The following is a 26,749-nucleotide window of genomic DNA, read 5'->3' as shown; positions in this document are numbered from 1 at the left end:
ATGTTTGCCTCCAGACTTTGCATTCGTGGCAAAAGAACCCAGCTTGCCAGTTCTCCAATATAAAGACTTCCACACTACGGAGGACTATGCAGGCTGTACATACATTGTGGGACGGCACAGCAAGCTCCAACAATTTTGCATGTGACGCTCTGACACCTGTGACATCACATCGCCCCGTTTCAGCAGCAGCCTTCACCTAACTAACAACCTTCTGACAGGCGGTGGAGCAAGCTTCCCTCGATCCTCGCCTCGCACGCCCAATCGGCTCGCTCCGAGAAGATTGTTACGGTCCTTTTGTACGATATAGGAATGTTTCCCTTTTGCAAGTTGTTTTCAGATTGATTGATATTTACACAAATTCACCCAAACAACGTCCGGCATACGAAAAGCGCGCCAATGGTCACCAGATAAGAGCCAACCAGTGGAATACCGCAAGCCCGCCAAGATGCCTGTCCCCTTTCTGGGGCGCCTTAACCCGTGAGACATTCACACCCCGTGGTGGCAGAGAGGCAACAATAATTTACTGATAAGATGATTTATTTGGGAGAAATAGCACCGAATATGCCGCCCTTGTTGGATCCTTTCTGCTTGTAGGGCTCGAGGCCTTTATTCGAATATTTACGCTTGCTTTGCGTGAGACGGCCCCCTATCTTGATCTCCACCGAGATTGAGCTCCCGAGCTAATCGTATTGTTCAGCGCCGTCGTTACTACAGCTATGTTACGGGATCTCGAGACGTCTGTTTAATAGGTGGACTAGTCCAGCGCAGAAGCGGGCAGAGCAGAGGAGAAAATGCATGTTGTTTGTGCTGGAAGATGCTAGGGGTAACAATACTGACGGTGAAATCCAGCGGTCTCGGCCTCGATTCGCGATGCCTCCGATTTCGTCGATTTATGTGCCATGTTTGGCTACACCGCCGAGGAACACGTGGTACGAACCGAGGATGGGTATTTGCTGGGAATACACAGACTTGCATGGCGGAAGGGGGAGGAGGAACGGAGGGTGAATCGCGGGCCGACCAGCGTCAAGAAGAAGGTGGTTTACCTGCACCATGGGCTGCTAATGAACAGCGAGGTGTGGGTTTGCTTGACGGATGAGCAACGCGCTTTGCCCTTTGCGTTGGTGGAGAAGGGTTTTGACGTTTGGGTAGGTAACCTCAAAATGGGGTGCCGAGGAGAGGGCACATGGCTGATCATATCTCTAGCTCGGAAACAACAGGGGCAACAAGTACTCGAAAAAGTCGATCCGATATTCCCCCACGACGACCGAGTTTTGGAACTTTTCCATTGACCAATTTGCCCTCCACGATATTCCTAATAGCATCAGCTACATTCTCGAGATCACCGGCCAGCCGTCCCTCTCCTACATCGGCTTCTCCCAAGGCACCGCGCAGGCTTTTGCCAGCTTGTCCATCCACCCCAAGCTCAACGAGCAGGTCAATGTCTTTATCGCTCTGGCGCCAGCCATGTCGCCAGCGGGCTTGTCTAACGGCATAGTTGACGCTCTGGTCAAGGCCTCGCCACAGGTGCTGTTCCTCCTTTTCGGCCGGCGGTCCATACTCAGCTCGGCCACCATGTGGCAGTCAATCCTCTATCCACCACTGTTCACCAAGCTCATCGATCTAGGTCTCTCGTTTCTCTTCAACTGGCAAACCAAAAACATCAGCACTTCGCAGAAACTGGCCGCTTACCCTCATCTCTACTCGTTCACCTCAACAAAATCAGTGGTACACTGGTTCCAGATCATACGAACCAAGTCCTTCCAGATGTATGATGACGATGTCCACCGGCCCCTGATCTCAGCCACCAGCAACAAGTACACCAAAGTCGCTAGGTACCCGACGAGGAACATCAAGACGCCGATCGTGCTCGTATACGGAGGTAGTGACTCGTTGGTCGATATCAAGGCCATGCTGAAGGAGCTTCCTAGTCAAACGCTAGCCAACGAGATCCCACACTACGAGCACCTGGACTTTTTGTGGGCGAGGGACGTGGACAAGTTGGTTTTCCAGCATGTCTTTGATGCGCTGGAGAGTTTCACTGGGGCGGAGCATACGAGGGAGGAGTATGAGCGGTATAGAACTGTCAGAAAACAGCACACCGACTTGGTCAAGATGGAGAGTGGGCTGAGAAGGGCAAGCCACCTGGCTAGGGGAAGTGATGTGGCTGATAGTGATGTCAGCACAGCGGTTGGGGAAGAAATAGTGAGGGTCGCGGAGTTGAATGGGAGTTCAAATGAAGACGCGGCCGGGACTGGGGAGGAGATGGAGGAGGCGCAAAGTGAATGGGGGGTGTCACCTACAAAGAGGCTAGAAAGCCCGTTGAAGTTTGAGTCGAAGGGCCTGCCACAGTTTCAGGACCGTGAGAGGCCATGGTCGAGGGAGAGCCACATCCCTTCGCCGACAACACAGCAGCAGCTACAGCTCCAACCCACCGTCTTGCCACCTAGGACAAGTAGGATTGCCAGGCCGAGGGCTAGCAAGGGGAACCTAGCTGCCGAGATAGCTGCTTCCGGTGGTGAGGACTACCCAAACTCCCCGCACACGCCCGTGTCCAAAGCGGAGATGACGGACGGGTTCGCAGACAGTCCAGCTGGCGACACTGGCCCTCACGCCGCCACGACGGGGATGACGGGGATGATGAACATGATGACTACTCCTAAGAGGAGGGGGACGGGAGGGAGTCATATGAGTTTTGACTCTATGAGGGGAGGGAGGGGAATTAGTCTGGGTGCCAGTAAGTTCTCCGACGCTGTTGCTGTTCTTGATGGGGAAGGAGGGGCAGAAGAACACTGACGAGGAATGTTGCAAAGGTAAGGCCGTCGGGGGGGTCACGACGAGCGCGAATGATATTGCTGGGTTGACTGCTAGCAGTCCGGGAGGTGGAGCGGGAAGTTCGGATGAGGGTGGTGGGAGCGGGTCGGTGCATTCGAGGAAGGGGTCGGCTGCAAGCGTTGGGTTGAAGAAGTGAGAGGTTGATTAGGATGATGCATTTTGGCGTTTGATCATGAGCTTTTTCATTCATTCAAGATTGGTTTCTCTTTGGGTTCTAGATCGGGAAAAGAACAGTCAGGGGGGTGCCAAATAACCCTATGGGGAAGGCCGTTGATCGAGATTAACAGAACGCTATCTGGCCGCTGGGCATTGTGGCCTGGAACTGCTGTTTGCGAGGCCTTTTTTTTTTTTTTTTTTTTTTTTTTTTTTTTTTTTTTTTTTTTTTTTTGTTTTTTTGTTTTTGCATAGGTATACATGGTTACTACAGTTGGATAGATACAGACATACGCACGCAAAGAGTAATGACAGTCGGGCGATATTCGTGGACAAGATCTGTGGAAGTGGATTCGAAGATTTACGTCTCAGTGGCCCTTTGAGGAGAGCAGGAGGGTTAGTTGGGATTTGAAGATCTGATCTGAGATCTGAGACGCGAGATAGAGTAGACATCTGGCCTGTCTCATCGTCATCGTCTGGAACTCGGCCAGAATGACCGACAGATGGATGATGATGTCGGGTCCCGGTCCTCGCGGTTTTGTTCTCACTGCCTATTGTTTGTACCTCCAATTTACCCTCCGGCCCCGTGGCTCTTTTGGCTGAAGAGAAGAGAAGTTTGAGAGGGTGCCATCCCCAGACCATGGTAGCGAGGTAGCGAGCTTCACCGTTGTCTTTTCCAGCCATGATCAAGTCCACGTGGGTGCGATGCTGGGAGTTGAATGGAGATGTTTCCAAGTTTTGGGTGTCATCGGGTTTATCGGAGAGAGGAGAGTCAAGAAGCGGTGGGAACTTGATGTGCTTCATCACCATGTCTCCCTGCCAGGGCATCGACAAGACGGCGTGAGTCGGGGCAGGCAGCCATATCAACCACTGAACGGTTCAGGCAAGCGAGTTGTGCCACGCACCAGATCTCGAATGTACGAGATCCTTCCTTTCCGCCTGGCAGATCTTATCTTGAATCTGTATTCTGTGCTTTGCTTTTTCGTTCGGGCCGAAGATGATACGCTCTCGTCCTACACACAACCGGGGGAAACGGGGCGGAATTCAACTGGAAGGGTGGGGAGGGGGTGAGGAGATCTAGGAGAGATTCCCGGCCGGTGTGATGATATGTGAGAGGCTCAAGGATGGTGTAAAATACCGTATGTGTCATTACAGGCAGACTTGGCTGTTGCCCCAGCCTTACTGATAGTGTGTACGTACTGCAGGATGAAACAGTGAGAGCCCAACCTGTCGGGTTGGTCAATCAGGTGGACGGCATGGCGCTCAGCTTACACAGCTGGGCGGCGGGAAGAGGCGGGAGCGGGTTGCACGAGGTGTTGCTCCGGCTCCGTTCTACGTAGGCCTTTTTTCCATGCAATGGGGGCGGCGATTAGGGCCGACAGAAGAATAACTCGGGTTGATACTTGGGTGGTGGTTGGATCAAGGGTCTTTGCTTGGTGCGGTGACGCAAACAGATCTGGGAGGATGGAACCCTACCTTGTGTTGGAGAGGGGACGGATCTCAGTTTCTGTTCCAATGTGATGTCTCAGGTTAATCGCATGCATTGTGTTGAGAGGCCAAAACCGGGTTGACATGTGGAAGGGGATGATCTTATGCCTGTTCCTATTTTTTGGTTCCTGTTCCATGGAAGTGGTGGAAGATGTTGGTGTGTAGATCAGGAAGAAACATACATTTCCAGTGCATGTTATTATTCTTCGGGGTCTCAGCGAGGATTTGAACTGTCGGTCCTTTCGGGAAGTATGGGAGAGGAATGGAGGCAGTGTGTGGGACAGGAACAAAAGCTGAAGAAATCGAGGACAGAGCAGGCGAGAGGGACGGCGAGCGAGGGTATCTTATAGATGTCTTGGCTTTCAGCTTGCCATCTCAGTAAGCCCGGTTGGGAATCCTTCTGTTGCCAAAAATGACCCCATTCGGATCTGCCTGTGTTGGCTACGTGCGCCTTGTTATCCGCGACCTCCGTCGACACTGACCTCTGATGAGAGGATGACCAGGTATTACAGATTACCGATACCCAGAGCGCTTTGCGGCTCACTTGGGTGATCTTCTTCTTCTCCTATCAACGATTTAGCACTCGATGGTCACGATGCTGAACTAACTATGAGAGGTGTCGCCTGCTCGGAATTCACCACGCCAACAAAGGACTAATTCCGCGCTTGGTAGATGACACGCCGCCATGTGGCATAATCGGAATTTCAGAATCAGATACGTGGGCCTGGCGAACAGTTATACGGCTGGCCTCGGCCCTGCAGATGTCAATAGCACTCCGGTTCCGTACCCGCGCCCACGCAAATGGGAACTCCCGCTTTTACAGCAACATTTTGCGCCGAAGCAACAGTGCCACATACACCGCCGCCCGAGGAAACCTCTCGACAACTGATACCCAAAGAGCCGGACAAAAGTGCGAGCCAATGCATCCGAGAGCCCCCTGTTGATCTCTTTGCAGTCGTCCCAGGAAGGATGGGTCGGACGTGAATTCGGAAATCCCATCGCACTACACCAGCAAATTCCTATCCAACGCTCAAGCAGCCTCAGCGCATCACGCCGTGCGACATCACCAACGGGGGAAGCTGGCGCGCGTTGATTCCGTACCGGGTCGATAGGTAGCAACGTCCACGAGGCGAACAAGGCTGGGTCTCACCCACGAGCCACGACCAGTTGCGTCGGTCGGTCAGTGAGGCAGTGTATTTTTTGAGAACCTGCCGCCTGTTTGTTTCTTACATACGCAATACACTTTACTGTACTGAACTAACCTCTCGTCAGACCCCTACCTGACACGAAGATCCAATGGCTCGGAACAAGCCAACCTCTCATCTGCTTGCATTTGCTTGCGTCACCTTTCTCTGTTTTCCCCATGCCCACGTCTACAAGGCCCTAATGCCCGGGCCCAAGATGACCAAGACCCTTGCCCGTTGATAGGTGAGACCTGTATCTCATCCAGACAGCATAGCCCTCCCGAGACAAGGACAACCCCCTCCCCTTCGGCGGCACCAACGGGGGCAGGTACCGGGGGGGGGGGTACGTCACGGTGGTACCAAACAAAAGAACAATCCCTCGTGTGTGGTAACGGGTCAAAAAAGGAAAGAATTGGAGCCCGGGGTCCGATGGTGAAGGGAACGGGGGGCTGGACCGGAGACAGACAATGGACAAACATACCTCTCATAAAAGACCCTTCCTCCTGAGTCTCTACCACACCCGGTCCTCCGAGACATGCTCAAGCTGAAACTATAACCTTCAAGCACAACAAGAAGGCTGTGATATCAGTCCCTGTCCTCTCTACTTATAACTCTTATACCCCTTTTATCTCCCTCTCGCCTGGGATCTAGAACCTGAACTCCGTATACAACCATCTCTTCAACTTCCACTCACCGGACATAAGAGACAGGCAACGACACCTTCACACAGCAGCATTTGAACCTCCCAACCGTCGTTATCCACTGGGCCTAGCCCGTAATCCCCACCGTCTCCAACACCGTTCCCGACAGATCACCACCACCAACAGCCGCAATGTCCTCCACCGTCAACGAAGACAACCACGGGCCTGCTCCTGAAGGCTACGACACGTGGGAGAAATACTGCGCCGCCACAACAGCTCAGTTCTGCTTCGACGCCCAACCTCCCATCGAGGGCGTCTGGGAAAAGATCCCCTCCCTCACCACCAACGCCATCTTCGCCGCCCTCTTCGGCGTCTCCTTCATCGCCTTCATCATCACCTACTTCCGCTCCCGCCGCCAGGGCACCTTTTTCACCGTCATGATGTGTCTTGGGCTGCTGTGTGAAATCGTCGGTTACGCCGGGAGAGCCGCATCGGCCAAGAACCCCTGGGACGACATGGGCTTCATGATTCAGATTGTGACTCTGACGATTGGACCGGCTTTTTTGGCTGCGGGTATCTACACTTGCCTGGCCAAGGTGGTGAGCGTCTATGGTGAGGAGAGCAGCAGGTTGCCCGCCGGTTGGTATACCCGCATCGTGAGTCGCCCGCCCCAACTTTTTCTTCACATCTTGGAAAGGCCAGAGTGCTGACCAAAACCAGTTCATCCCCTGCGACGTCGTCTCTCTTGTCCTCCAAGCCTCGGGAGGTGGCATCGCCGCCGCCTCGGACGACCTCGACCTCCTCAACATGGGCAACAACATCATGATCGCCGGTCTCTCCTTCCAGGTCTTCATCCTCGCCGTCTTCCTCGCCGTGTCGGGCGAGTTCCTCCTCCGGGTCCGCAACCGCAAAAAGACCTACGGACCCGACGCCGGGTTCGAGCAAGCCGAGCCTGCCAAGTCCATCCGTCAGGGGTTCATGTTCAAGGCCATCATGATCGCGCTCGCGGTCAGCACCGTTGCCATCTTCTGGCGGTCGTGCTTCCGTGTCGCGGAGCTGTCCGAGGGCTGGAACGGCCCCCTCATGGCGAGGGAGGATCTCTTCATCGCGTTCGAGTCGGTCATGATCCTCATTGCCGTGGTGGTGATGAACGTGTTCAACCCCTGCATGGTGTTCGGTGTCATGATGAGCAGCAAGTGGAGGAAGCAGGGCGGGTTCAGAAAGTCCGAGAGCACGGCCACCACCTCCAGCGACGAGGAGCTCAACGTCCTCCGGCAGTCCGCTCAGGGCTCGAGGAGGGCGGCCGGTTTCGGAAACCAGAGGTACTACCAGAGCCAGGGGCATCACAATGGCAACCAGAACCAGAACAGCCGGTATGGTGATGTTTAAAACATGCCCGCCTTTTCTTTTGTCTTCTCTCTCCTTCTTTTGGAGTCTGAAGCAAGATGTACACGAGTTGCCAAGGATGAACGACTGTTTTGTAAATGAGGGCGGGGCAAAGATGATAGATGTTTGCATTTTCAAAGCGATGGGTATGAAGTTGTGTACACCAGATACTGACAGCAAGGCGTTTTCGGTTGGCTTTCTCTCATAGTTTCTTTTAATCCCTTCTCGAGAACTGGCTGTTCGATTCTTGGGAGCCGGGTGTTCGGTTAGGTAGATAGTTGCAAAATGGAAAAGAAAGAAAAAAAACTGTCAAATAAGTTCAAAGTGCTTATTCTAATGCTTGATGTCGACCTTTGACAGTGACAAAATGAGCTCAAGAATGATAAAGGCATCTCTCCCCGGACCCCGAAACTAAATGGACCCCCAACCATCGTCCAATCTCGGCATCCAGACACCTCCCTCCCCTTCTGTCATTGACTCTTGGACCTCTCCCCTCCATCCTCCACGTCTCTTCCCCCGGCCACAAACCCCTCATCCCCTCCCACCATCTCACCATCCTCCGGCTTCCCCTCCCGACAGGCCCAGCCATCTACAAACCTCAACGCCTCCCTCCCCCAAACCCGATTCATCACACACAACCTCACCGGCACCAAGATGATGATCAACAGCGGAAACCCCGGTGCCGCAACCGTAAGCGTCACGGCAAAGATCCCCACCGTGACCAAAATCTGCGTGACAGTATAAGCATGCACCCCTCCCCAACGCACCCCCGCAGGCAACTCGGGCAGCTCAGATGGCGGTGTGAACAAGTGAAAGAACCTCGTCAGCATAGGGTTCACACTGAGGGACTGATAACCCATAAACATGAACAATCCCGCCAACACCGAAGTCGGTGTCAGACCCAAGACTCGCTGGAAAGGCGGGTTGACAAACACCATTATCATGGCTGCTTGTAGGAAGTGGGAGTATCGCTGTTCGTAGACCCTGGGAACAAGGTTCGTATGGGCGCCGCTTTCTTCTTCTTCTTCTTCTTCTTCGGGGGCCGGAACAACTTGATCCTCATCAACTACCCAATGCCGCAGGGATTCTGAATGAAGTGGTGCCTGTGGCAACAGCCCGTTGGCCGGCGGGATACCCAATATCCCACACAAGGCCGTTGTCGTGCCCAGCAAGGCAATATCCCAAGCATATCCTCCAGGTTTCTTCACCCCGTACCGGTCGACAGTGCAGATGATGCTGCTGATCTCATGGTCAAAATAGAAAAGTATCGTGATGATCGCCCCTGGGATGATCGAGATAAACACCCACTCCACAGGCAGCTCCCAGAACCTCACAAAAAACACCTCGCGCTCTGGATTCGTCGGCCGGAAAGAAGTTTGCACCGCAAGCCGGCCATGATCCAAGTCGGCCAGGTCTCCAATATACGGAATCCCAATAAACAGAATAATCGATATCGCAGCTGCATACTCAGACAATCCCATCCGGATGACACGCCCAAAAAGGGGCTTCCACTTTGTAGCCGTGGACAGGAGTATAGCAACCAAACACGTCCCAACAGCGCCAATCATGGCGTAGAGAAACGAGTCCAGCGGCATCTGCTCGTGCGTCCGCTTGAGCTCCATGGCGGCCTTGTGGAAGTAGATGATGCTGTTGAGCAGCGAGAAGATATCGGCGCTGAAGTCTGTAACATACTGCATGGTCCAGTCGTGGGCGTTGAAGATGGCCAAAAGGTAATGCATCCAAGCCGAATGGATAAGAGACCAGGCCATAACAGGCAGGAAGGGTACCTAATCCAGTCAGACTGAGCTTCTCAAAAAGAAATATATATATCTATATATATATATACACAAACAACCATACCTTGAAGCCATCACTGCACAACTCGTACAAATTCTCGGCCAGCACCGAAAACGGCCCAGTAACCCCAAGAATAGTCAACGGCTGAGCAGAGAACCTACCACAACGCACATCCCATTAGTCCCCAAACCCATAACCACTCCTACCAGACAGTGACTTACACCGCAAAGATGACACCACACAACCCAGTGCTAAAAACAACCTCAACCGTCCCCCACGATCTCCCAGTGAGAACGTACAGATCACTCGCAAAAGTGATGCCGGGCAGGATGTTGGTAAAAAAGACGTAGACAGCGCTGGCTACCACGAGCTGGTTGAAGACTGTCCAGTCCGACACCCATCGCCTCCGAAGGTTGCGAGCATCTTGCCTGAGAAGTCTGAACGGCTCCAGTTTGCCGCCTTGACGAAAGTGAGCGAGAGTCCTCGAGGACCACGAAGATTGCCTGGCCATCTAGATACGAAATGGGTGTTATTGGCAGATGAGGCTCATGTCGATAGGACTGGGACAGCCTGGGAGGATATCGACGCTGCTTCAGCAGAATATTATAAACACCATGTCGAGAAGCCAAGCCGAGGCTGACGTGGATAGTGATGCATCTCGAGGGCTATTTTTCTGGGCGGTCAGTATAGAGAAGCAAACGAGTGAGGGGTAACGCTCGGTCGATCATGTTTGAGCATGGTTGGACCGCGGTGGTGTTCTTTTGTATTGGCATGAGGGTCTCAACTCGTCGATGAACAAGAGGTCAGTCTGCCTGTCGGATTTGTTGTTGGCCCCACGTGGGGAGAGTCGATGCTTGGGAAGAGACAAGCCAAGATCAGGGCGTGGAACCACAGAACGGCATGACATCATTGGAGAACTTCTTGCCGGCACGCAACTTACAACATTATGGACAAGCATCACCACCTTCAGAGAGGCAAAGGTAATGACCTCAGGCAACAACATATCAAGAGAGAGTAGCAATCACAAGCAACACCAAAGCACACATATTCACAGTAGAAAAGATCATAACGTTCGTGATCACCTCTAAGGGACTCTATTTTGTACTAAAGCACATATGAGAAAGTTTTGCCGCAGAAACCCATGACCTTTCCCTCCTCAAAATTGTGCCCCATACCAAATAACCGATTGCTCAAATTGAGCCAAGAGATCCGTAGCGCCAACACACATCGCGTGACGCTTTCCTTTCGGTGGCCAATGACCTGTGTCCCTGGAAGCGAATTTTTGTTTTTGCTGTTTAGGTGGAAGAAATGATTTATTTCTTGCCAGCCTTGGCAGCGGACTTGGTGACCTTGCCGGAACCAGCAGCGGCCTTCTCGACCTTCTTGATGACACCGACAGCGACGGTCTGACGCATGTCACGGACGGCGAAACGACCGAGGGGAGGGTACTCAGTGAAAGCCTCAACGCACATGGGCTTGGAGGGAACCATCTTGACGATGGCAGCATCACCAGACTTGATGAACTTGGGGCTCTCCTCAACGGCCTTACCAGTACGGCGGTCGATCTTCTGCAGGAGCTCAGAGAACTTGCAGGCGATGTGGGCAGTGTGGCAATCGAGGACGGGGGCGTAACCAGCACCGACCTGGCCGGGGTGGTTGAGGACGATGACCTGGGCATCGAAAGAGGCGGCGCCCATGGGGGGGTCGTTCTTGGAGTCACCGGCAACGTTGCCACGGCGGATTTCCTTGACGGAGACGTTCTTCACGTTGAAACCAACGTTGTCACCGGGGACACCCTCAGCGAGCTGCTCGTGGTGCATCTCGACGGACTTGACTTCAGTGGTGACGTTGGAAGGAGCGAAGGTAACGACCATACCGGGCTTGAGGACACCAGTCTCGATACGGCCGACAGGGACTGTGCCGATACCGCCGATCTTGTAGACGTCCTGGAGGGGAAGACGGAGGGGCTTGTCGGTGGGACGCTTGGGGGGCTCGATGGAGTCGATGGCCTCAAGGAGGGTCTTGCCGGTGGCCTTGCCACCCTTGACCTCCTTCTCCCAGCCCTTGTACCAGGGGCAGTTGGTGGAAGCCTCAAGCATGTTGTCGCCGTTGAAACCGGAAATGGGGACGAAGGCAACAGTCTTGGGGTTGTAGCCGACCTTCTTGATGAAGTTGGAGGTCTCCTTGATGATCTCGTTGAAGCGGGCCTCGGACCACTTGGTGGTGTCCATCTTGTTGATGGCGACGATGAGCTGCTTCACACCGAGGGTGTAGGCGAGGAGAGCGTGCTCACGGGTCTGGCCATCCTTGGAGATACCAGCCTCGAACTCACCAGTACCGGCGGCAATGATGAGAATGGCGCAATCGGCCTGGGAAGTACCAGTAATCATGTTCTTGATGAAATCACGATGGCCGGGGGCATCTGGAGGAGCAACCATGTTAGCATGATGCGAGGACAGAGGATGCATGACAGGTGTGTCGACTTACCGATGACGGTGACATAGTACTTGGGGGTCTCGAACTTCCAGAGGGCAATATCGATGGTGATACCACGCTCACGCTCGGCCTTCAACTTGTCAAGAACCCAGGCATACTTGAAGGAGCCCTTGCCGAGCTCAGCAGCTTCCTGTTATAAAGTCAGTCACGATGTTCGACATTGCCAAGGCTGATGATGGCGGTGATGGTGGTGTTGAGCGAAGGGCAGAATCGCGGGGTAAGTGGGGTCCGTGCTCGAAAAAATTTGCCAACTGTGCGTTTTTGTGTGCCCCTCCCCCACCATGATGAGAGGAGGGGCAGCACAAAGGCAGGCAGAAAATGGCGGGGAAATGTGATGAACCAGGCGAAAAACCGCCCAAATCGCCATTGAATGCGATGTGCGAAATTGTGTGTGGAAGTGAAGGAAATGAAGGGAAATGAGGGAAAAACTGACCTTCTCGAACTTCTCGATGGTACGCTTGTCAATACCACCGCACTTGTAGATCAAGTGACCAGTGGTGGTCGACTTGCCGGAATCGACGTGGCCGATAACGACGACGTTGATGTGAGTCTTGTCCTCCTTGCTGTTGATGAAGTCAGTGATGCTGTTCGACCGAGTCGCGGTCGATGTCACGATGCCCGCGATGGTGATGAAAGGTCGACTTACCCCATTTTGACGGTTTTGCGATCACAGATCGAAAAGTTTGAGGGATACGCTGCGCGATGATGTTAGAAGGCGATGTTCTTCTCGATGAGGGTGACTGTTGATGATGTGAGAAGGGTAACGTACTGAAGTGGCAGTAAGATTGCTCGAATCAGGTATGCCGACGGAGGAAGTAAGAGGGAGAGGAAGTCAAGAATTTCTGGAGGGGTTGAAGTTTTTAAGGGCAAGAGGAGGAGGGGCGAGGCAGGTTGGTGGGGTAAAGAGAGCAGAGGCAGAATTTAAGTGGATCCCACCACAGACCACAAAAATTTTGAGCAGGAAGCGGGTCAAGCCCTCGAAATCTACGGCCTCTGATTGGAGAATGGAACGCCGCGCCTTGCCGCCCCGCCGGTCAGGCTGCCTTCACTGCAGCAGCTTGCGTCTTGTAGCGGGTTACTGTGACCAAAGTACTCAAGGGCTCTGTTGATTACGATCACAAACAGCTGGAATTTTTCAAAAAAAAAAAAAAAAATATCATCTCGAGTTCTCTCTTGTGACTACCCTCTGTGCTCCCTTGACTTCTTCCCCTGTGACGTGTCCGGCGAGTGGTGAGTCTATTGCCGTGAGGCACGGAGCTGCCCCTCTCAGACATTGGCGATGCTTCAGACTGCCCCTCACTTGGCGCCCACGACGATAAGCCCCTCCTTCATGCTAATCCTTGCTGTGATATTTTCCGTCCTCACCAGGATGCCCGGGTGGTTTCCAATGGTCGTGCGACCGCTCGAGGTACATGGCTAAGATACTGAGGTACTTGGAAGGTGGGAGGGGTGTTTGCTTGTCAAAGCTTTGGGCTTCTCTCTGCTGCATCTGGCTTCCAGCCCAACGACACACCATGCGACAATTGCTCCAGGGCTTGATTTGCTTGCCGCGTGAGTCAATCGTGAGATTCTTTCAATTCGCCTCTCACTCGAGCCAGCCCAGCTTGGCAGACACGGCGTGTTGCGGTGGCACCGAGCTTTAGAACTTTGTTTCCACAATCCCTACCACGAACCTCTCTCGTTCGTGAATTGGCACCTCTCAAAATGGGTTTGAAGCGGGGTTTCATGAACGGTTTGCCGCGGGGGACGGTGGCAAGAACGTCCAATGCTTTGGCCTGGGCCAATAGCAGAACTGCTTCAGTTTCATCGAGGCGAATGCAATACCAAACCGCCGACAGCGCGCCACCCACAATGCTGCGATACGAATGTGCCATCTGGAGTCTGTGACATCCCATCTTGACGTTGACATTGACGTCGGCCGCTTGCGAAGTTGTTGTCCAGCCCACCCAGCCTGCCAGCCCACCCCAAGCTAGTCCATTTGTCTAGTTCACAGAGGCATTTCTTGCAAATCTTTTTTTTCAGGGTGGCTTCCCCGATCACCATGATGTTGACATGGCAACACGAACACAGCTTTGGTGATGCCAACCCAAGAATCCCACATAGCTCCCCGGCAGCTTCAGGGTAGGCCTTTGTTAGCTCTCCAATGACCTGCTCTGAGATTTACAGGAGGTCGGGGGCAACGTAAAGGTGCGTCTTCCTGCATCGAACACGGCAAGGTCCTTTCCCTACAGAGGTACGATCATGGCCTTGGATGTGACCTCGACGACTGATATTATGTAATAGTCCCTGTGAGGCTCAGGGCTCCCGCTGCCAAGCTTCTCAACGGCAACGCTTCGTCAAGCTTTTTCGAGAAGAGATCTCTGCTTTCGAAAACCCCACCGAGCCCCTTCCAGGGGGGTCGCCTACCGTGTTGCCGGGCCACCCTCCAACTCTCCAGGGAGTTTGCTGGAAGCATGATTCCCCCCTTCACCGACCTCAATGGTTGGATTGCCCAGGGAAATCTCACACCTTTTGGCGGCGCCATCGACGTCAAGATCTCGAGCAAGACCTGTGGTGGCTTTGGTCCATGACAAGTATGCTTCGCTGTGGCTACACCTTACAAGATAGTATCGGATGGGAGGGGAGCATAAAGATACCCGAGAAACCATGCTCGATGTTGCAGCGGTACCTGGCTGGGTTCGAATTTTCTTTTTTCTCGACCCAAGATCCCCACTTTGAAGCTAAAGTCTTGGAGTCACCTTACCCGTCCCTCCCGTTGTGGACAAAGGCTATCGATTCGGGTATGAATAGGACGGGGGTGGCTTTCGAGGCCTGAGGAGTCATCCGGCCCGAGAGAGACACAAAGCCTCCCGTCAGCCCGGTTGGCCATTGACTGGACGGGAGATCTGCGTCTAGGGTTCTGGATTCGTCACAGCTCTCCAGCATGGCGCTCTCCTATGTGAATGCTTGTACATGATCCTGCCTTAGCCTAGTCGTCGGTGTGAAGCCCCGGTCCACTTGAGGAGTGACTTGGATTCCGGCCCATTGGTTTGGGCAGTGACGTGCTCACCGGCATAGCTGTCTGCGGTTTCTTGTGCTTGGCTTTTCTCTCGTGACCCAGTTATTGGGAGCCAGATCTCTGTACCAGACGGGTGGCCTTCTCCCCGCTTTTCTTTTCCATCACCTATCCCCGTGGGATTATATACGCTCTGGACAACACTGCAGCCATTCTACATCAGGTAATTCAGGTATCTAACTTGGGCCTTCTGAAATATCAAATGAACCTGTCTACTATAGTTGAAAGCCTGATGGCTGCCCTGGAAGGCATAATAGATCCATTCACAGCTATCCATATCTCTCACGGAAGGACTATCGTGTTGGGGCCTATGGACTCCCTTCAGCATATTTCTCAAAGGAATCATGTGCTTCCCCACTGACAAAACCGTTTTCTGTCCACGGCATGAGGATGTGAAGCTTGACTCATCTTCAACCCAAAGTCACCACGACCCGTCCTCAGCGTTCAACGGCCTCAAACCTGCCAACGCTTCCAAGATGAAGGTTACCACACAAACCTGGAGTTTGGCCCTACCGTTGCCTACCAACAGTGCCTACACCATGACACACCAAATCACGAATCAACTCAACTTCGGCATGTATCATGCTCCAATCTACACAGACCAGCCGCCCTCAACCTCAGCTCAACCAACCGTATGGGGGCAATGCTAAGTCTAGGACCCATAGAACGCACCGAGTATCAAGGTTGACAAGTAACTCTAAGTCTCGAGGGCATAGATGTCTGGTAGAGAATGCGTTCAACAAAGATAACTCTAGGGCTGTCAGGAGAATAATAGTCTATCATAATGGCAAGCGCTTTCTAAGACGAACAAACCAATCGAGACATGATCTTTAAACCCTGCTCACAACTTTTTATGAGATTAAGATGAGATACTATTGGTGGAGCGTTTTGAACCACGCAGGCTTGGTATCGATAAACGATCTGCAATCTTCCAGCTTCATATCGGGAACACATTGAATAACTAACGGTTGGAATCGATATCTTGGGACTAAAGGATTCCTAACTCATACCTGCCTCGTCTCTCTTCAGTTTCAACCGCCCAGGGCAGTCTGTCAATTGCAGAGCAGCATTATCACACGAGACAAGCAACCCATCTTTTGTCTTCAAGGCAGTGCCACAGGCATGCGTGTATAGCTATACCTCTACCATCCCACAGCGTATACTCCCTACCTGCTAGGTGTATAATCTAAAGCCTTATCCTCTGGCACTGTGTTGTTCCTTTTTTTTTTTTTGGCCCATCCCTTGCTTTTATACTCGATTCATATATCCCTCCCTATCCTAAGCTGAAAGCTGCCTTACCTCCTCCTCGGTAAACCCAAACAAATGCAGCAAATCCAAAAGACTATCCCCGTTCAACCTCGAGCTTGCCTCCATCTGCACCATAGGCTTCGCGTTCCACGCCACTCCCAAGCCCGCGGCTTCCATCATCAACAAGTCATTCGCTCCATCACCGACCGCAACAACCTGTTCAAGTGCGATGCCCTCTTTCTCTGCAATCTCGATCAACAACTCTCTCTTTCTCTCCTTTCCGACGATCCTCCCCTTGACCTCACCGGTCAGCTTCCCGGTCTGCTCATCGATGACAACCTCATTGGCATGAGCATAGTCAATTCCCAGCTCACCAGCCAACCAGCTGGTCAAGGGCAAGAAACCACCTGACAAGACGGCGGTCTTGACGCCAAGCCTCTTGAGAGCCTTGATCAACGGTCTGACACCGTTTGTAACGTCAAGTACAGGGCGAAGCTCATTGAAGAGCGTCCCTGGGAGGCCAGCAAGCAACTTTACGCGCTCGCGGAAGGCAGAGTCGAACTCGAGCTCTCCCATCATGGCGCGATGGGTGATATCTGCCACACGGGCAGCAAGATCAGGGGGGTCCTTGATGGTGGCAGCCAGGAGATCGATGACCTCCTGAGTAATGAGGGTGCTGTCCATGTCGAACACCACCAAGCGGGGGTACCGGCGCCAGAGGGTATCGGCTCGGAGGGCTACGTCGACGTTCCATTCTCTCTCGAAGCGGTAGATGAGCTCGTGCTTGCGGAGGTCCTTCAGGGGAAGGTAGTCGGAAGCGGGCGCCGGGGAAAGGGTGAGCTCGACGACGGTGGGATGGTGTTCTTGGTGAGACTGGTCGATCTTCAGGCAACGGTGAGAAGAGTGAAGGTCGGTCGAGCCGGCAGGGAGAGGAAAGGTAGACATGAGGTGAAGGAAGGAGGCGATGCACATCGGCGAGACGTTGGCGCCGTAGAGGTGGTCGAGGGGCTCAGGCTCGGTGGCGGGAGGCTCGAGGGGAAAGTCGTCGAGCTTGCTGGTGGGCGCCATGGTAGGGGGGAGGTCCGAGTCGGCGGCGCGGAGCGAGGGCGACTGACCGCTCCCCTTGGGAGACGGATTGCGCTGCGGTGAGGGGATAGCATTTGATACTCTGGGGTTAGTGGACTTGTAAAACAGAGTAGCGATCAGTCTGTTGGTGGAAGCGCCAGGCAAAGGCGTGCAGTTGGGATGCGACAGCTCATGGCTCTGGCCATCGACAATCCTGGGCGGGTTCTCAGCTGAGGGGATTCCCTTGAAGGGAGAGATCTCGCGCGGGGGGGACACGCTGGTGGCTTGGAGATCCTCCACAACCGTGTCGATTCCGTAGTGGTTCTCGGGCTTGCTTGGAGGACGGTACTGCTGATGCTCTCTAAGAAACGAACTGCTCCGCATCGAAGCAGTCATGGAGGGGCGACCCTGACGGGAGGGAGACTGAGGTTCCTGAGACATGTTTGCGGATCGCGCACAGCAGGCTACAAATTGTGATCTGGAGGTTATGTTTTAGTGACCACGTCCAAACTCGACCGAAGCGACTCGACGACAAAGAAGCAGTACCTTGGATACACTGGACTTGAATCCTCGACACGCGCGCTACCACAGAACACCGAGCAAAGTGAACCTCCACGACAGACAGAACGCCCAACAGACGAGTGGGCAGGAATGCTTGCGCGAACAGGGCGGCCAAGTATTTTTGTTCAATGGACGGACGGCAGCACCAAAAAACAAGGAAGTTGTCAACCCCACCATTCACCACGGTGAATCCGATTTAGGCCAGTCGGCAGACCCCGCCATCAGTTTCAAGGTGAGGGGCATTTGAACTCCATCCGGCACGCCCGCACCCGAGATCGGCCAACCACACCGAGACAAAGCTCTCCGTCAACCCGTCTGTCAGGTGGATTCCCCTTCACCGGGGGGTAGTGCATGGAGACCTCCGAAACTCCAGGGTAAAGAATGGATATGGTCAATATCTCTGCCATACGTTGCGCCGGTTTTCATCGTCTGCTTGTTTGTCTGTCTACTGCGGGGTCAGCCCGACAGCCGTTGACCGTTAGACGTCTCCGGTACGGTATATCTAACGTTGAAGAAGGTCCTGTTAATAGCTGTTGTTGCCTGCCCCGTCAGCACGCGACCCACCATTTCGATGATTTTGTCCGGCCGTGAAACGGTTGATTGGAGGCCACCTACAAACAGGTTGCCCAGCTTGGAGTCGGCAGCAGATACTCTGACAAATCGCCGTGGGAGAGCTGAGTAGATGTTGAAGAGATTGAGAAATAAGCTTCAAACGGTTCATCACCGTACTCTTGTTTGGAGAGACCATGTTTTTTGACAGTTTCTGGGGTTGAGATTCTTATGGAGACGTTGAATACAGTGACATCATGGTTCAAGATTCACATCGACGACTGCCGGCTGACTAAGTAGATCAAGACATACCCCTTCAACCGTTGTTCTGGTGCTAGATGTCGTGCAACTCACGCCCTGCCATGACGACAACCCCTCGGATTGACGCCCATGAGGAGTTCGAGAAGCGCACAGTGACATGTCGACACAAGACAATGGGTGTTTGTCCCCGGCCCCTTGCCACAAAAGGGGCGGGCGGAACGACTTGGGCGCGAGTCGACCCCCACAGAAAATGGGCCAAATTGACCAATGAAAATGCCTCCAGATGTCGTGATCAGCCTCCATGAAAACACCACCACTCTAGGGAAAGCTTCGTCAGAGTGTGCTCTTTGCAAAGGGCGACCGCAACCCTCCCAAATCCGCTGCGATGGCCCAGTTTAGACAGGCAGGAGCCAATGCCAGGCCGTCCCTGGGTTCCGTCTGTGTCCTCCAGGGCCAAAGTGATCGTGGAAGCATCGATAATTACTAATGAGCCTAGTCCATGAACAGTGAAAACGTGCCTTTTGATCCCCCCCATCCCGGATGTCGGTCGGTCGTCGGTCTACAGGGTGGTCCTTCGACTTTTCGTTCCGAAACGGCGGATGGGATCTTTCTTCGAAACGCTCTGACTGGAAAGCTATTAGTAGTGAACACTCCCCTCCCACCCCCAAAGCTCGACTTTGTTCCATATTCAATATCCCTCATCGATACTACCAAACCCCCCATTCCCTCTGAGCAACCCCTCTGTTGGCCTCATTCCCCGCCTTAATCACGACATCTGGTGTCCCGTCTTTACTTCCTCTCTTCCTCGCTCTTGCACGAAACGTTGGCATCCACTCAACAACATATCCACAAAACACTCAAAACGTGTTATAACCACCCAATCCGCCATCATGTCCACCGAAGAGTCCAGGGCCCCTTCCTCTCGCTCGTCGTCTAATGGCGACGACGCTTCCGTCGACTCGGGCTTTGCCTCGACTGGCAATTCCACCGCCAACCTCCCTGCCATCTCGCTCACCCCAGCACACCTGAAGCACCTCAACCAGCAACTGGAGCACATGCACCCCATGGACATCCTCAGGTTCTCCAAGGCCTTCTTCCCCAACCTGTACCAGACAACAGCCTTCGGCCTCACCGGTCTCGTCACCATCGATATGCTGGCCAAGATCCAGAAGGAGAACCCTCATTCGCTGCCCATTGACCTCATCTTCCTGGACACCCTTTACCACTTCAAGGAGACATATGAGCTCGTTGACACGGTCAAGGAGCGCTATGGGCTCAAGATGCATGTCTTTAAGCCACTTGACGTTGAGACAGTAGAGGAGTTTGAGAGCACATACGGAGAGAAGCTGTATGAGATGTCCTCGGAGCTGTACGACTGGGTCGCCAAGGTCGAGCCTCAACAAAGAGCATACGATGAACTGAAGGTTGGCGCCGTCCTGACTGGACGTCGCCGGTCTCAGGGTGGCCAGCGTGGTGCCATTCCCGTCATCGAGCTTGACGAGGAGAGAGGCATCATCAAGATCAACCCCCTCGTCACCTGGACCTTCAAGCAAGTCAACGACTACATCAAGGAGAACAATGTGCCATACAATGCCCTCCTCGATCGGGGGTACAAGTCCGTTGGTGACTGGCATTCGACAGTCCCGGTTGCCGAAGGCGAGGATGAGCGTGCCGGTCGGTGGAAGGGTCAGGAGAAGACCGAGTGCGGCATCCACAACAAGAAGAGCCGGTATGCTCAGTGGCTCAACCAGACCGCAACGGCGACGACACAGCAGCCAAGTCAGGAGGTCGCTGCCTGAGTGGTCTGTGTTGGGTGGCTGGGTAGAAGCACGATGGAGTTAATGACGATCAGGAGTACGACGAGGAAAAGGATTGGGCGTTGCATACAACAACATATGAATAGGAGTTATCGGCGACTTGGGAAAACGGCGTTATGGGCGCAGCATGCCCGTCAGGACATCATCGGGGGATTGACATTGTTGCTTTAGACTGCATATTGCTAGCATCTTGTGGCATGCTAGCTCAGTGCTGGCGAGAGAGAGAGAGTAGAATACCAGAATTGAACATGTTAAAACATCGTCGGGTTTGAGTCAAAAGTTGCTTGTCTTGGTCAGGTGCAAAGCCGATCCTCAACTTGGAAGTTGGGCTGGTCTGTGATTGGATGGGGGGTGCTGGAGTTGACCCATCAGGACGCCATGTTCGTGCGGAGTATCGTGGAAGCCAATGAGGATCCATGGTTATTAGTCAATGTTTCAGAGACTGGCCTGTGAAGCAGAAGAATTGTTCCAAAAGTGCTGACAATGGCTGGTGGAAATGATGATTGTTCCAAGATATTTTGATGCTCGACCTGTAGAGCTTCATTCGCTGCTTCTTATCTCTCTATCTTTACTGGAGTTCCTGACGCGCACAGACCGCGCTGAGCCCTGATCTCAAAGATGGTCAGGTTTCCCTGCCTCTGATTGGCTCCCCCGATTATCACCAACGTCCTCTCACAACTCAACCTGCCTTCAACTTTTATCCAACGGCGAGATTGAGCTCTTGCAAAGATCCCGTTGAGGCTCTCCAACTTATTTATATATGTGACAAGAAACTCAACCAAATGTTGAGAAGCCAGACGCACTGGGCTCTTGGAAAATGAAGGGGCGTGATCTACACCATCCAGCTGTTCGATACATGTTTGAGCATCATGACTTTCAGCCTGATGTCAGTGGAGATTCTCATACCAGAAACGTCATTTCCACCGCTTTCCTACTCGTTGACCATCATGGCACGGCATCAACAGTCCTCACGTTCCGAGTGCTTGCTAAGACGAACACCATATTGAGCTGATATGTTCCTACTCATCTCGTTCAATCTCTCTGGTTCTTGAACTCTCTGTTGTAACCTTGTGTTGTTATTAGTCAAAATGTATCTCACATATCTACTTCCCCTAGCACTGGCAGCATATGCCTCTGCCCAGTCTCTAACTGAGATTCTCGCACAGAATAATGCCACACTAAGCACACTAACAAGTATGACTGACCTCTTTCTGGCCCTGCAAGCGTCAGAATTACTGACCCCTAAGGTCTCCTCCAACTCGTCCCGGACCTATTCCAGACCCTCTCCACCGCCCAAAACATCACCCTCCTCGCCCCCTCCAACGAAGCCTTCACCAACCTCTTGTCTCGGAACCCCCGCTCAGCAGAACTCATGACCAACCCCCGCGCCCTCTCCGGCGTTCTTCAGTACCACGTCCTCTCTGGAAAATTCCTCTCAACAGACTTCACCACCAGCCCCATCTTCCCCTCCACTCTCCTCTCCACCCCCTTCGCCAACGTCACCGGAGGCCAAAAACTCCAATTGACCCTCCTGAACGAAACAGCAAGCCTCTTCTCAGGCTACAAGCAAGCCTCCTCTGTCATCACCCCCGCATGTTTCCCCCCTTGGCCCATTATATACCTCTCATACTAACCCCTACCAGGACCTAACCTTCGCCAACAGCAACAACACCCTCCACATCATCTCCTCCGTCCTCACCGTCCCAGCGCCCCTCTCTCAAACCCTCTCCAACATAAACCTCACCTCTCTGGTCGGCGCCCTCACCACCGCCCGCCTCTCCTCCGGCACCTCCTCCCTCCAAGACATGACCCTCTTCGCCCCATCCAACCCCGCCTTCCAGGCAATCGGTTCAGCAGCCAGCGGCCTCTCAGACACGGACCTAGCCAACATACTAGGCTACCACCTCGTCCCCTCCCGCATCCTCTTCTCCCCGCGACTCCTAGCCCAAGACCAGATCGTCTTGGCGACGCTCCAAGGCTCCAACCTGACCATCAGACGGGACGGCAACCAGCTGTTTGTCAACTCGGCGAGGGTGATACTGGGGGATGTGCTTGTCGGAAACGGGGTGGTGCATGTTATAGATAAGTATGCCCACACACCCCCTCCCCCAACTTACCTACCCACCACCTCTCTTGGGTATCGCAAGTTGCTGACGTTGGGGATGGGCAGTGTCCTAAACCCATCCAACACATCGGCCACCCCTGACCCAGCAGCAGCAACCCAAGCTCCTGCTTTTGCTGGGGTCACTCCGGTGGCAGATATACCGTTCACGTCGGGAATCGTCCCCACGACGACATTTGTGCCAGTGACGGTTCCCCTGAATGGAGCGGGAAAGGGGGCCTTTGCGGCAGTGCCGACGGGGGTGATGTTGGCGGCTGGGGCGGCGGTTTGGGCGGCGGGGATGTAATGTTTTCTCGTTGAGTCTTTATTTTCCGGGTTTTCGCTGAATTCGACGTAGTGACCTACCATCATTCGCTTTGAAGAGTTCAACGGGCTTACTCTTCAGTCGTCTAACTCGTCAACCTCCACGCCACTAAAGACATCATTGCAAACGTGCCAAAGAGAAGAAAGGGTTCTCTTGAATATATAACCCTGTATACGCTGTCTGCTCGTCCCTCTTTCAACTCCAACCGAGTGAAACAAGTAAAATTGAAGACGCTTCCCTACTTCCGCCTTCTGATCTCTCCATCTATCTTTCTGCTGCAATTGTTTTTCTGATCCAGTCGAATGAAAAGATTGTGCAACGCTCGAGATTCCCAAAGAAAACCCTCAAACTTCCCTGAGAAACAAGAACCGTGTTTGCGTCTTGATCCCGTCCGCGCCCTCAATTTCGCGAAGGGCATCGAGGTACTTTCGACAAGCCCAAAAGGCAGAGCCACGCGAGCCGTGCCATCAACCCAATCCCAGACGCTTTGTCCCCATCGTTCGGTTGGGGCTGTATCGAGGAAAATGGAGCTGACGTCTGCGGCGCCATGAGTGTCGGTGTGGGCGACGGAGGCGTACCCAGAAGCGTGCGGAGCAAGGCGAGAGTGAAAGCGGCAATATATCATCAAAGCGGTCGCCGTCATAATGGTCAGGGTCATCTCCATCTGGATCATCTCCGTCGGGGCCACCTCCATTTGGGCCACCTCCGTTTGGGCCCCCGCCGTTTGGATCACCTCGGCCTAGATCACCTCCTTCTGGATCATCTCCGTCTGGATCGCCTCCATCGGAATCACCTCCATTTAGACCACCACCGTTTGGGTCACCTCCGTCTGAACTATCCGTATCGTGATCGATGGTATCGTGATCAGGCCAGTCACGACTAGCCTCATCCCCAATGGGATCTCCCTCCTCAATGGGATCCTCCTCCTCAATTGGATCATCGTCCCCAAAGGGATCGCAATCTCCCCGGTAATCACGGGTGCCGCACCCATACAACTCAATTGTCGCCGACCATAGCCCAGGCTGAAAACCGCAATTGCAAACAAGCTCAAGCAGCTTGTCGACAGTATTCTTGACGTCATTATCGAGGCCATCCTACTGGGCTTCTGTTGCGGATGGTTTTTCCTGCTCACCAGGCGGCGGGGATCTATTGTTGAGTGACATTTCCCTGTCGAGCTCGGCCTCAAGACTGCCTAAAAGATCGGGGCTGTCTGCTTCGGGTGCCTGAGGGGGTTCGGAAGCAGTAGGAAGAGTAGGAGAGGCTGATGTCTGGAGAGAGACCTCTGGGATTTGCGTTGGGACCTCAAGCGAAACAGAAGCTTCGGATGCGGTGACAGGCTCGGTTGTCTGCGCCGAGAACGGGGGCTGCTCTTCTGGCATTGTGAGAGCTTCAGAGATGGATTCTGCGGGCACAGAAGCTTGTTGATCTGCCATTGGGGACGTAGATGCGCTGGGCTTAGGAGCGGATGATATTTCAGAGGTAATGGCTGTTTCTGTTTGCACCGTAGCTGATATTTCCAATGAAGATGGAAGAGGGATGTTTGGTTGAGTGTTTCCAAGGTCAATGTCCATGGAGACGGTAGTAGATTGGATGTCGAGGTAGCTGGCAGCAGCAGGCGCGGTCGCTGGCTCGGTGGGCGACACGACCATGACGTTCTTGAGGGGACTGCCTTCCGCGCGGGGAGAGTTAAACTGTGGACCCAGTTGGAACCGTGGCTTGGAAACTGTGACCTCCTCCTCGGGGGTGGCGCGACGAGGCAGCTGCTCGTCTTCAGGTTCCTCAATCGAGCTTGGTCGGATAACCTCCGAAGCGTCTGAGCCGAGCATCTCTTGATCTTGATCCTGACCTTGAGCTTGCTCTGTAACCTGCTCGACATCACTTGGAGCGTTGCCCACTTCAGGGGTCGCTGTTGACTCTTCATCGCCGGCTTCTTCGTCGCCACCTTCCTCCTCACCGTCTTCGTCGCCCTCGTCCCCTTCGTCACCGTCCTCCTCATCGGAAGGAATGACCGAGTTGTCGGCCATCTCGGTGTCCTGGCCTGCTGCATCGCCGTTCTCCTCGGACGTGATGACAACCTGTTGCCCGTTGTTAGCCGCTCGACCTGATACCCGACTGGCCGCGGATGGCAAGAACTTACCCCTGGTGGACCCTCGCCGAGTACGCCCTCAACCGTGGTTTCAGCCGAAGCCTCGCCCCCAGCAGCTGCTTGTTGCTGTGACCTGGTGGCAGGCAAAGGCAACTGACCAATCTTCCCGCTTCCCTTCTTCCTTCCTCTGCCCGGCCCCTTGGCCTTCCTCTTAGGTGGCGGTGGTCTCCGTTTGACGGGTGTCGCCTGCTGCCCAAGCGCCTCGCCAGCCGCAGCAACCGGTGCAGGCACTACCGTCGTGCGAATGATTTCACCGTCGACTTGCTGTCCTTCACTCAATGTGATCGTCTGCTCATACGGATTGCCTGCCGCATCGATCCTCCTCACAGTCGCCCTGGTGATTGTCGGTCCCGGTATATGAGCGACACTTGCAGTACTCGCCAGTGTGATGGTGCCCTTGTGTCTTTTTGCCAAGTGGGAGACTGAGGGGACCTCTGCATTCCTCGGCATCTGCTTCCACGCTCTGACAGTGAAGCCCTCGTTCCCCACCTCAGACTCCTTCTTGTCGCCCTTGGTCCCGAAATCGATGTCCTCGTCCTCGTCCTCGGGCGGGGGCCGCTTATACACCCTACCGGACCTCATCGCCCTGAGAAGCTCCTGGGAATGTGGCGGCAAGAGTGCTGTATCCTTGGGCATGCCGAAAGGCAACTCTATCGCCCAAATATCGTCCTTTTGATCGTCGTCAGGGGGAGGGCCCATGGCCACGTTGACTTCGCCGCGTGTCCATTGTCGAACCGGGAGACCTGAAAAACAATACACTCATCAGCCGCCTGTGATGTCACTAAAGGGGTTGGGAGCCATACCTTCAAAGTCATCATGTTCAACCACGCCAGCCCGGTTTCCCCTTCTGGTCTGCGCCGCCGTCCTATACTGCTGTTTCGGTGCAACCACAAGTCCATATTAGCTTTCTAGATCTTTTGCCTGGACGTCCTCAATCGCTCAATTTATCTCGGCAGTTTTGGAGGTTGGTCTGAGTCTTGAAATATAAAATGAAAAGAGAAATGCCTTACCATAGGCGCCATTGTAAAACAAAACCAAGGCAAAAACAGCACCAAGGAAAACCGCAGCAACAAATCAATGACCGCTACCCCTGCTGCACAGTGCTAAACGGACCGGACCCCGAAGCTCGCGCCGGATCTCACGTCACCCCGCGACAACTTTTGGATTATGGATTCCGAGTTCCGCTGGCCTCGGCCGGAAGCAACGGAGACTCCGGAGCTGGTGCAGGAGACTTGTGGATTTGCGCACAACGGTACGGGGCGTGGCGTCGCGACACCGACGACAGTGACGTAAGTTGAGACCGGCGAGGACTAGGAAGGATGATGATCAGTCGCAAGTAAGGTTGGTTGGTCTCGATGGTGGGTTTGGGGGTTGTTCGTAACGGGCGCTAGATACGGCAATGAGTACTGTGCTGGTAACAGTTTGTTGGAGTAAAATATTTGATGGTTGGCTGGAGATGGCTCCCAGAAAAGATGGGCGCAATTTGGTATACTGCAATGGAACAAAGAGACTTGGTTGGTTGCTTTGGAGGACCTCGATCTGATTCGCGGCTGCCCTGCCAATTCGCGTGTTGTCAGCACCTCGCGTGTCGAAATGCACTAAGCAGTGAGTGCACTAGTCGGATATAGCGATATCGATATAGCC

General features: G+C 53.8%; 8 protein-coding genes across 8 annotated transcripts; 4 read left to right on the top strand and 4 right to left on the bottom strand.

The window, feature by feature from the left end:
• The first annotated feature begins 62 nt into the window (after window positions 1–62).
• On the top strand, window positions 63–3,189 carry TGL1 (cholesterol esterase). Its single transcript, XM_062908562.1, has 6 exons — window positions 63–158; window positions 219–477; window positions 554–633; window positions 698–793; window positions 850–1,145; window positions 1,228–3,189. The coding sequence occupies exons 2-6, from the start codon at window positions 446–448 to the stop codon at window positions 2,791–2,793; spliced, it is 2,070 nt and encodes a 689-aa protein (XP_062771670.1). The 5' UTR covers window positions 63–158; window positions 219–445; the 3' UTR covers window positions 2,794–3,189.
• Window positions 3,190–5,269: 2,080 nt separating this feature from the next.
• RTA3 (Envelope glycoprotein gp160) lies at window positions 5,270–7,996 on the top strand. The gene is made up of 2 exons (XM_062908561.1): window positions 5,270–6,954; window positions 7,019–7,996. Exons 1-2 carry the CDS (start codon window positions 6,490–6,492, stop codon window positions 7,685–7,687), a joined length of 1,134 nt encoding a protein of 377 aa, XP_062771669.1. The 5' UTR covers window positions 5,270–6,489; the 3' UTR covers window positions 7,688–7,996.
• Window positions 7,997–8,154: 158 nt separating this feature from the next.
• QC763_119740 (uncharacterized protein) lies at window positions 8,155–9,992 on the bottom strand (the record flags this gene model as incomplete). Its single annotated transcript, XM_062908560.1, has 3 exons — window positions 8,155–9,471; window positions 9,545–9,638; window positions 9,703–9,992. The coding sequence occupies 3 exons, from the start codon at window positions 9,990–9,992 to the stop codon at window positions 8,155–8,157; spliced, it is 1,701 nt and encodes a 566-aa protein (XP_062771668.1).
• Window positions 9,993–10,794: 802 nt separating this feature from the next.
• Window positions 10,795–13,093, bottom strand: TEF-1 (translation elongation factor EF-1 alpha; the record flags this gene model as incomplete). The annotated part of the gene is made up of 5 exons (XM_062908559.1): window positions 12,747–13,093; window positions 12,624–12,672; window positions 12,411–12,540; window positions 11,969–12,107; window positions 10,795–11,903 (listed from the first exon to the last, which is right to left on the bottom strand). Exons 2-5 carry the CDS (start codon window positions 12,626–12,628, stop codon window positions 10,795–10,797), a joined length of 1,383 nt encoding a protein of 460 aa, XP_062771667.1. The 5' UTR covers window positions 12,629–12,672; window positions 12,747–13,093.
• Window positions 13,094–16,310: 3,217 nt separating this feature from the next.
• Window positions 16,311–17,786, bottom strand: SER2 (Phosphoserine phosphatase; the record flags this gene model as incomplete). Its single annotated transcript, XM_062908558.1, has 1 exon — window positions 16,311–17,786. The coding sequence occupies one exon, from the start codon at window positions 17,784–17,786 to the stop codon at window positions 16,311–16,313; it is 1,476 nt and encodes a 491-aa protein (XP_062771666.1).
• A 1,820-nt stretch (window positions 17,787–19,606) lies between these two features.
• MET16 (3'-phosphoadenylsulfate reductase) lies at window positions 19,607–20,515 on the top strand (the record flags this gene model as incomplete). The annotated part of the gene is made up of 1 exon (XM_062908557.1): window positions 19,607–20,515. The coding sequence occupies one exon, from the start codon at window positions 19,607–19,609 to the stop codon at window positions 20,513–20,515; it is 909 nt and encodes a 302-aa protein (XP_062771665.1).
• A 463-nt stretch (window positions 20,516–20,978) lies between these two features.
• Window positions 20,979–23,428, top strand: QC763_119690 (uncharacterized protein). Its single transcript, XM_062908556.1, has 6 exons — window positions 20,979–21,005; window positions 21,046–21,419; window positions 21,700–21,727; window positions 21,781–22,112; window positions 22,177–22,619; window positions 22,704–23,428. The coding sequence occupies exons 2-6, from the start codon at window positions 21,351–21,353 to the stop codon at window positions 22,939–22,941; spliced, it is 1,110 nt and encodes a 369-aa protein (XP_062771664.1). The 5' UTR covers window positions 20,979–21,005; window positions 21,046–21,350; the 3' UTR covers window positions 22,942–23,428.
• Window positions 23,361–26,127, bottom strand: QC763_119680 (uncharacterized protein; the record flags this gene model as incomplete). Its single annotated transcript, XM_062908555.1, has 4 exons — window positions 23,361–25,034; window positions 25,097–25,848; window positions 25,909–25,978; window positions 26,116–26,127. The coding sequence occupies 4 exons, from the start codon at window positions 26,125–26,127 to the stop codon at window positions 24,054–24,056; spliced, it is 1,815 nt and encodes a 604-aa protein (XP_062771663.1). The 3' UTR covers window positions 23,361–24,053.
• Window positions 26,128–26,749: the final 622 nt, after the last annotated feature.

The sequence above is a fragment of the Podospora pseudopauciseta genome, chromosome 1, assembly GCF_035222475.1.
Source record: "Podospora pseudopauciseta strain CBS 411.78 chromosome 1, whole genome shotgun sequence".
Taxonomy (NCBI): Eukaryota; Fungi; Ascomycota; class Sordariomycetes; order Sordariales; family Podosporaceae; genus Podospora; species Podospora pseudopauciseta.
The sequence above is the reverse complement of the archived record's forward strand: the minus strand, read 5'-3'. Positions and strand labels throughout refer to the sequence as shown.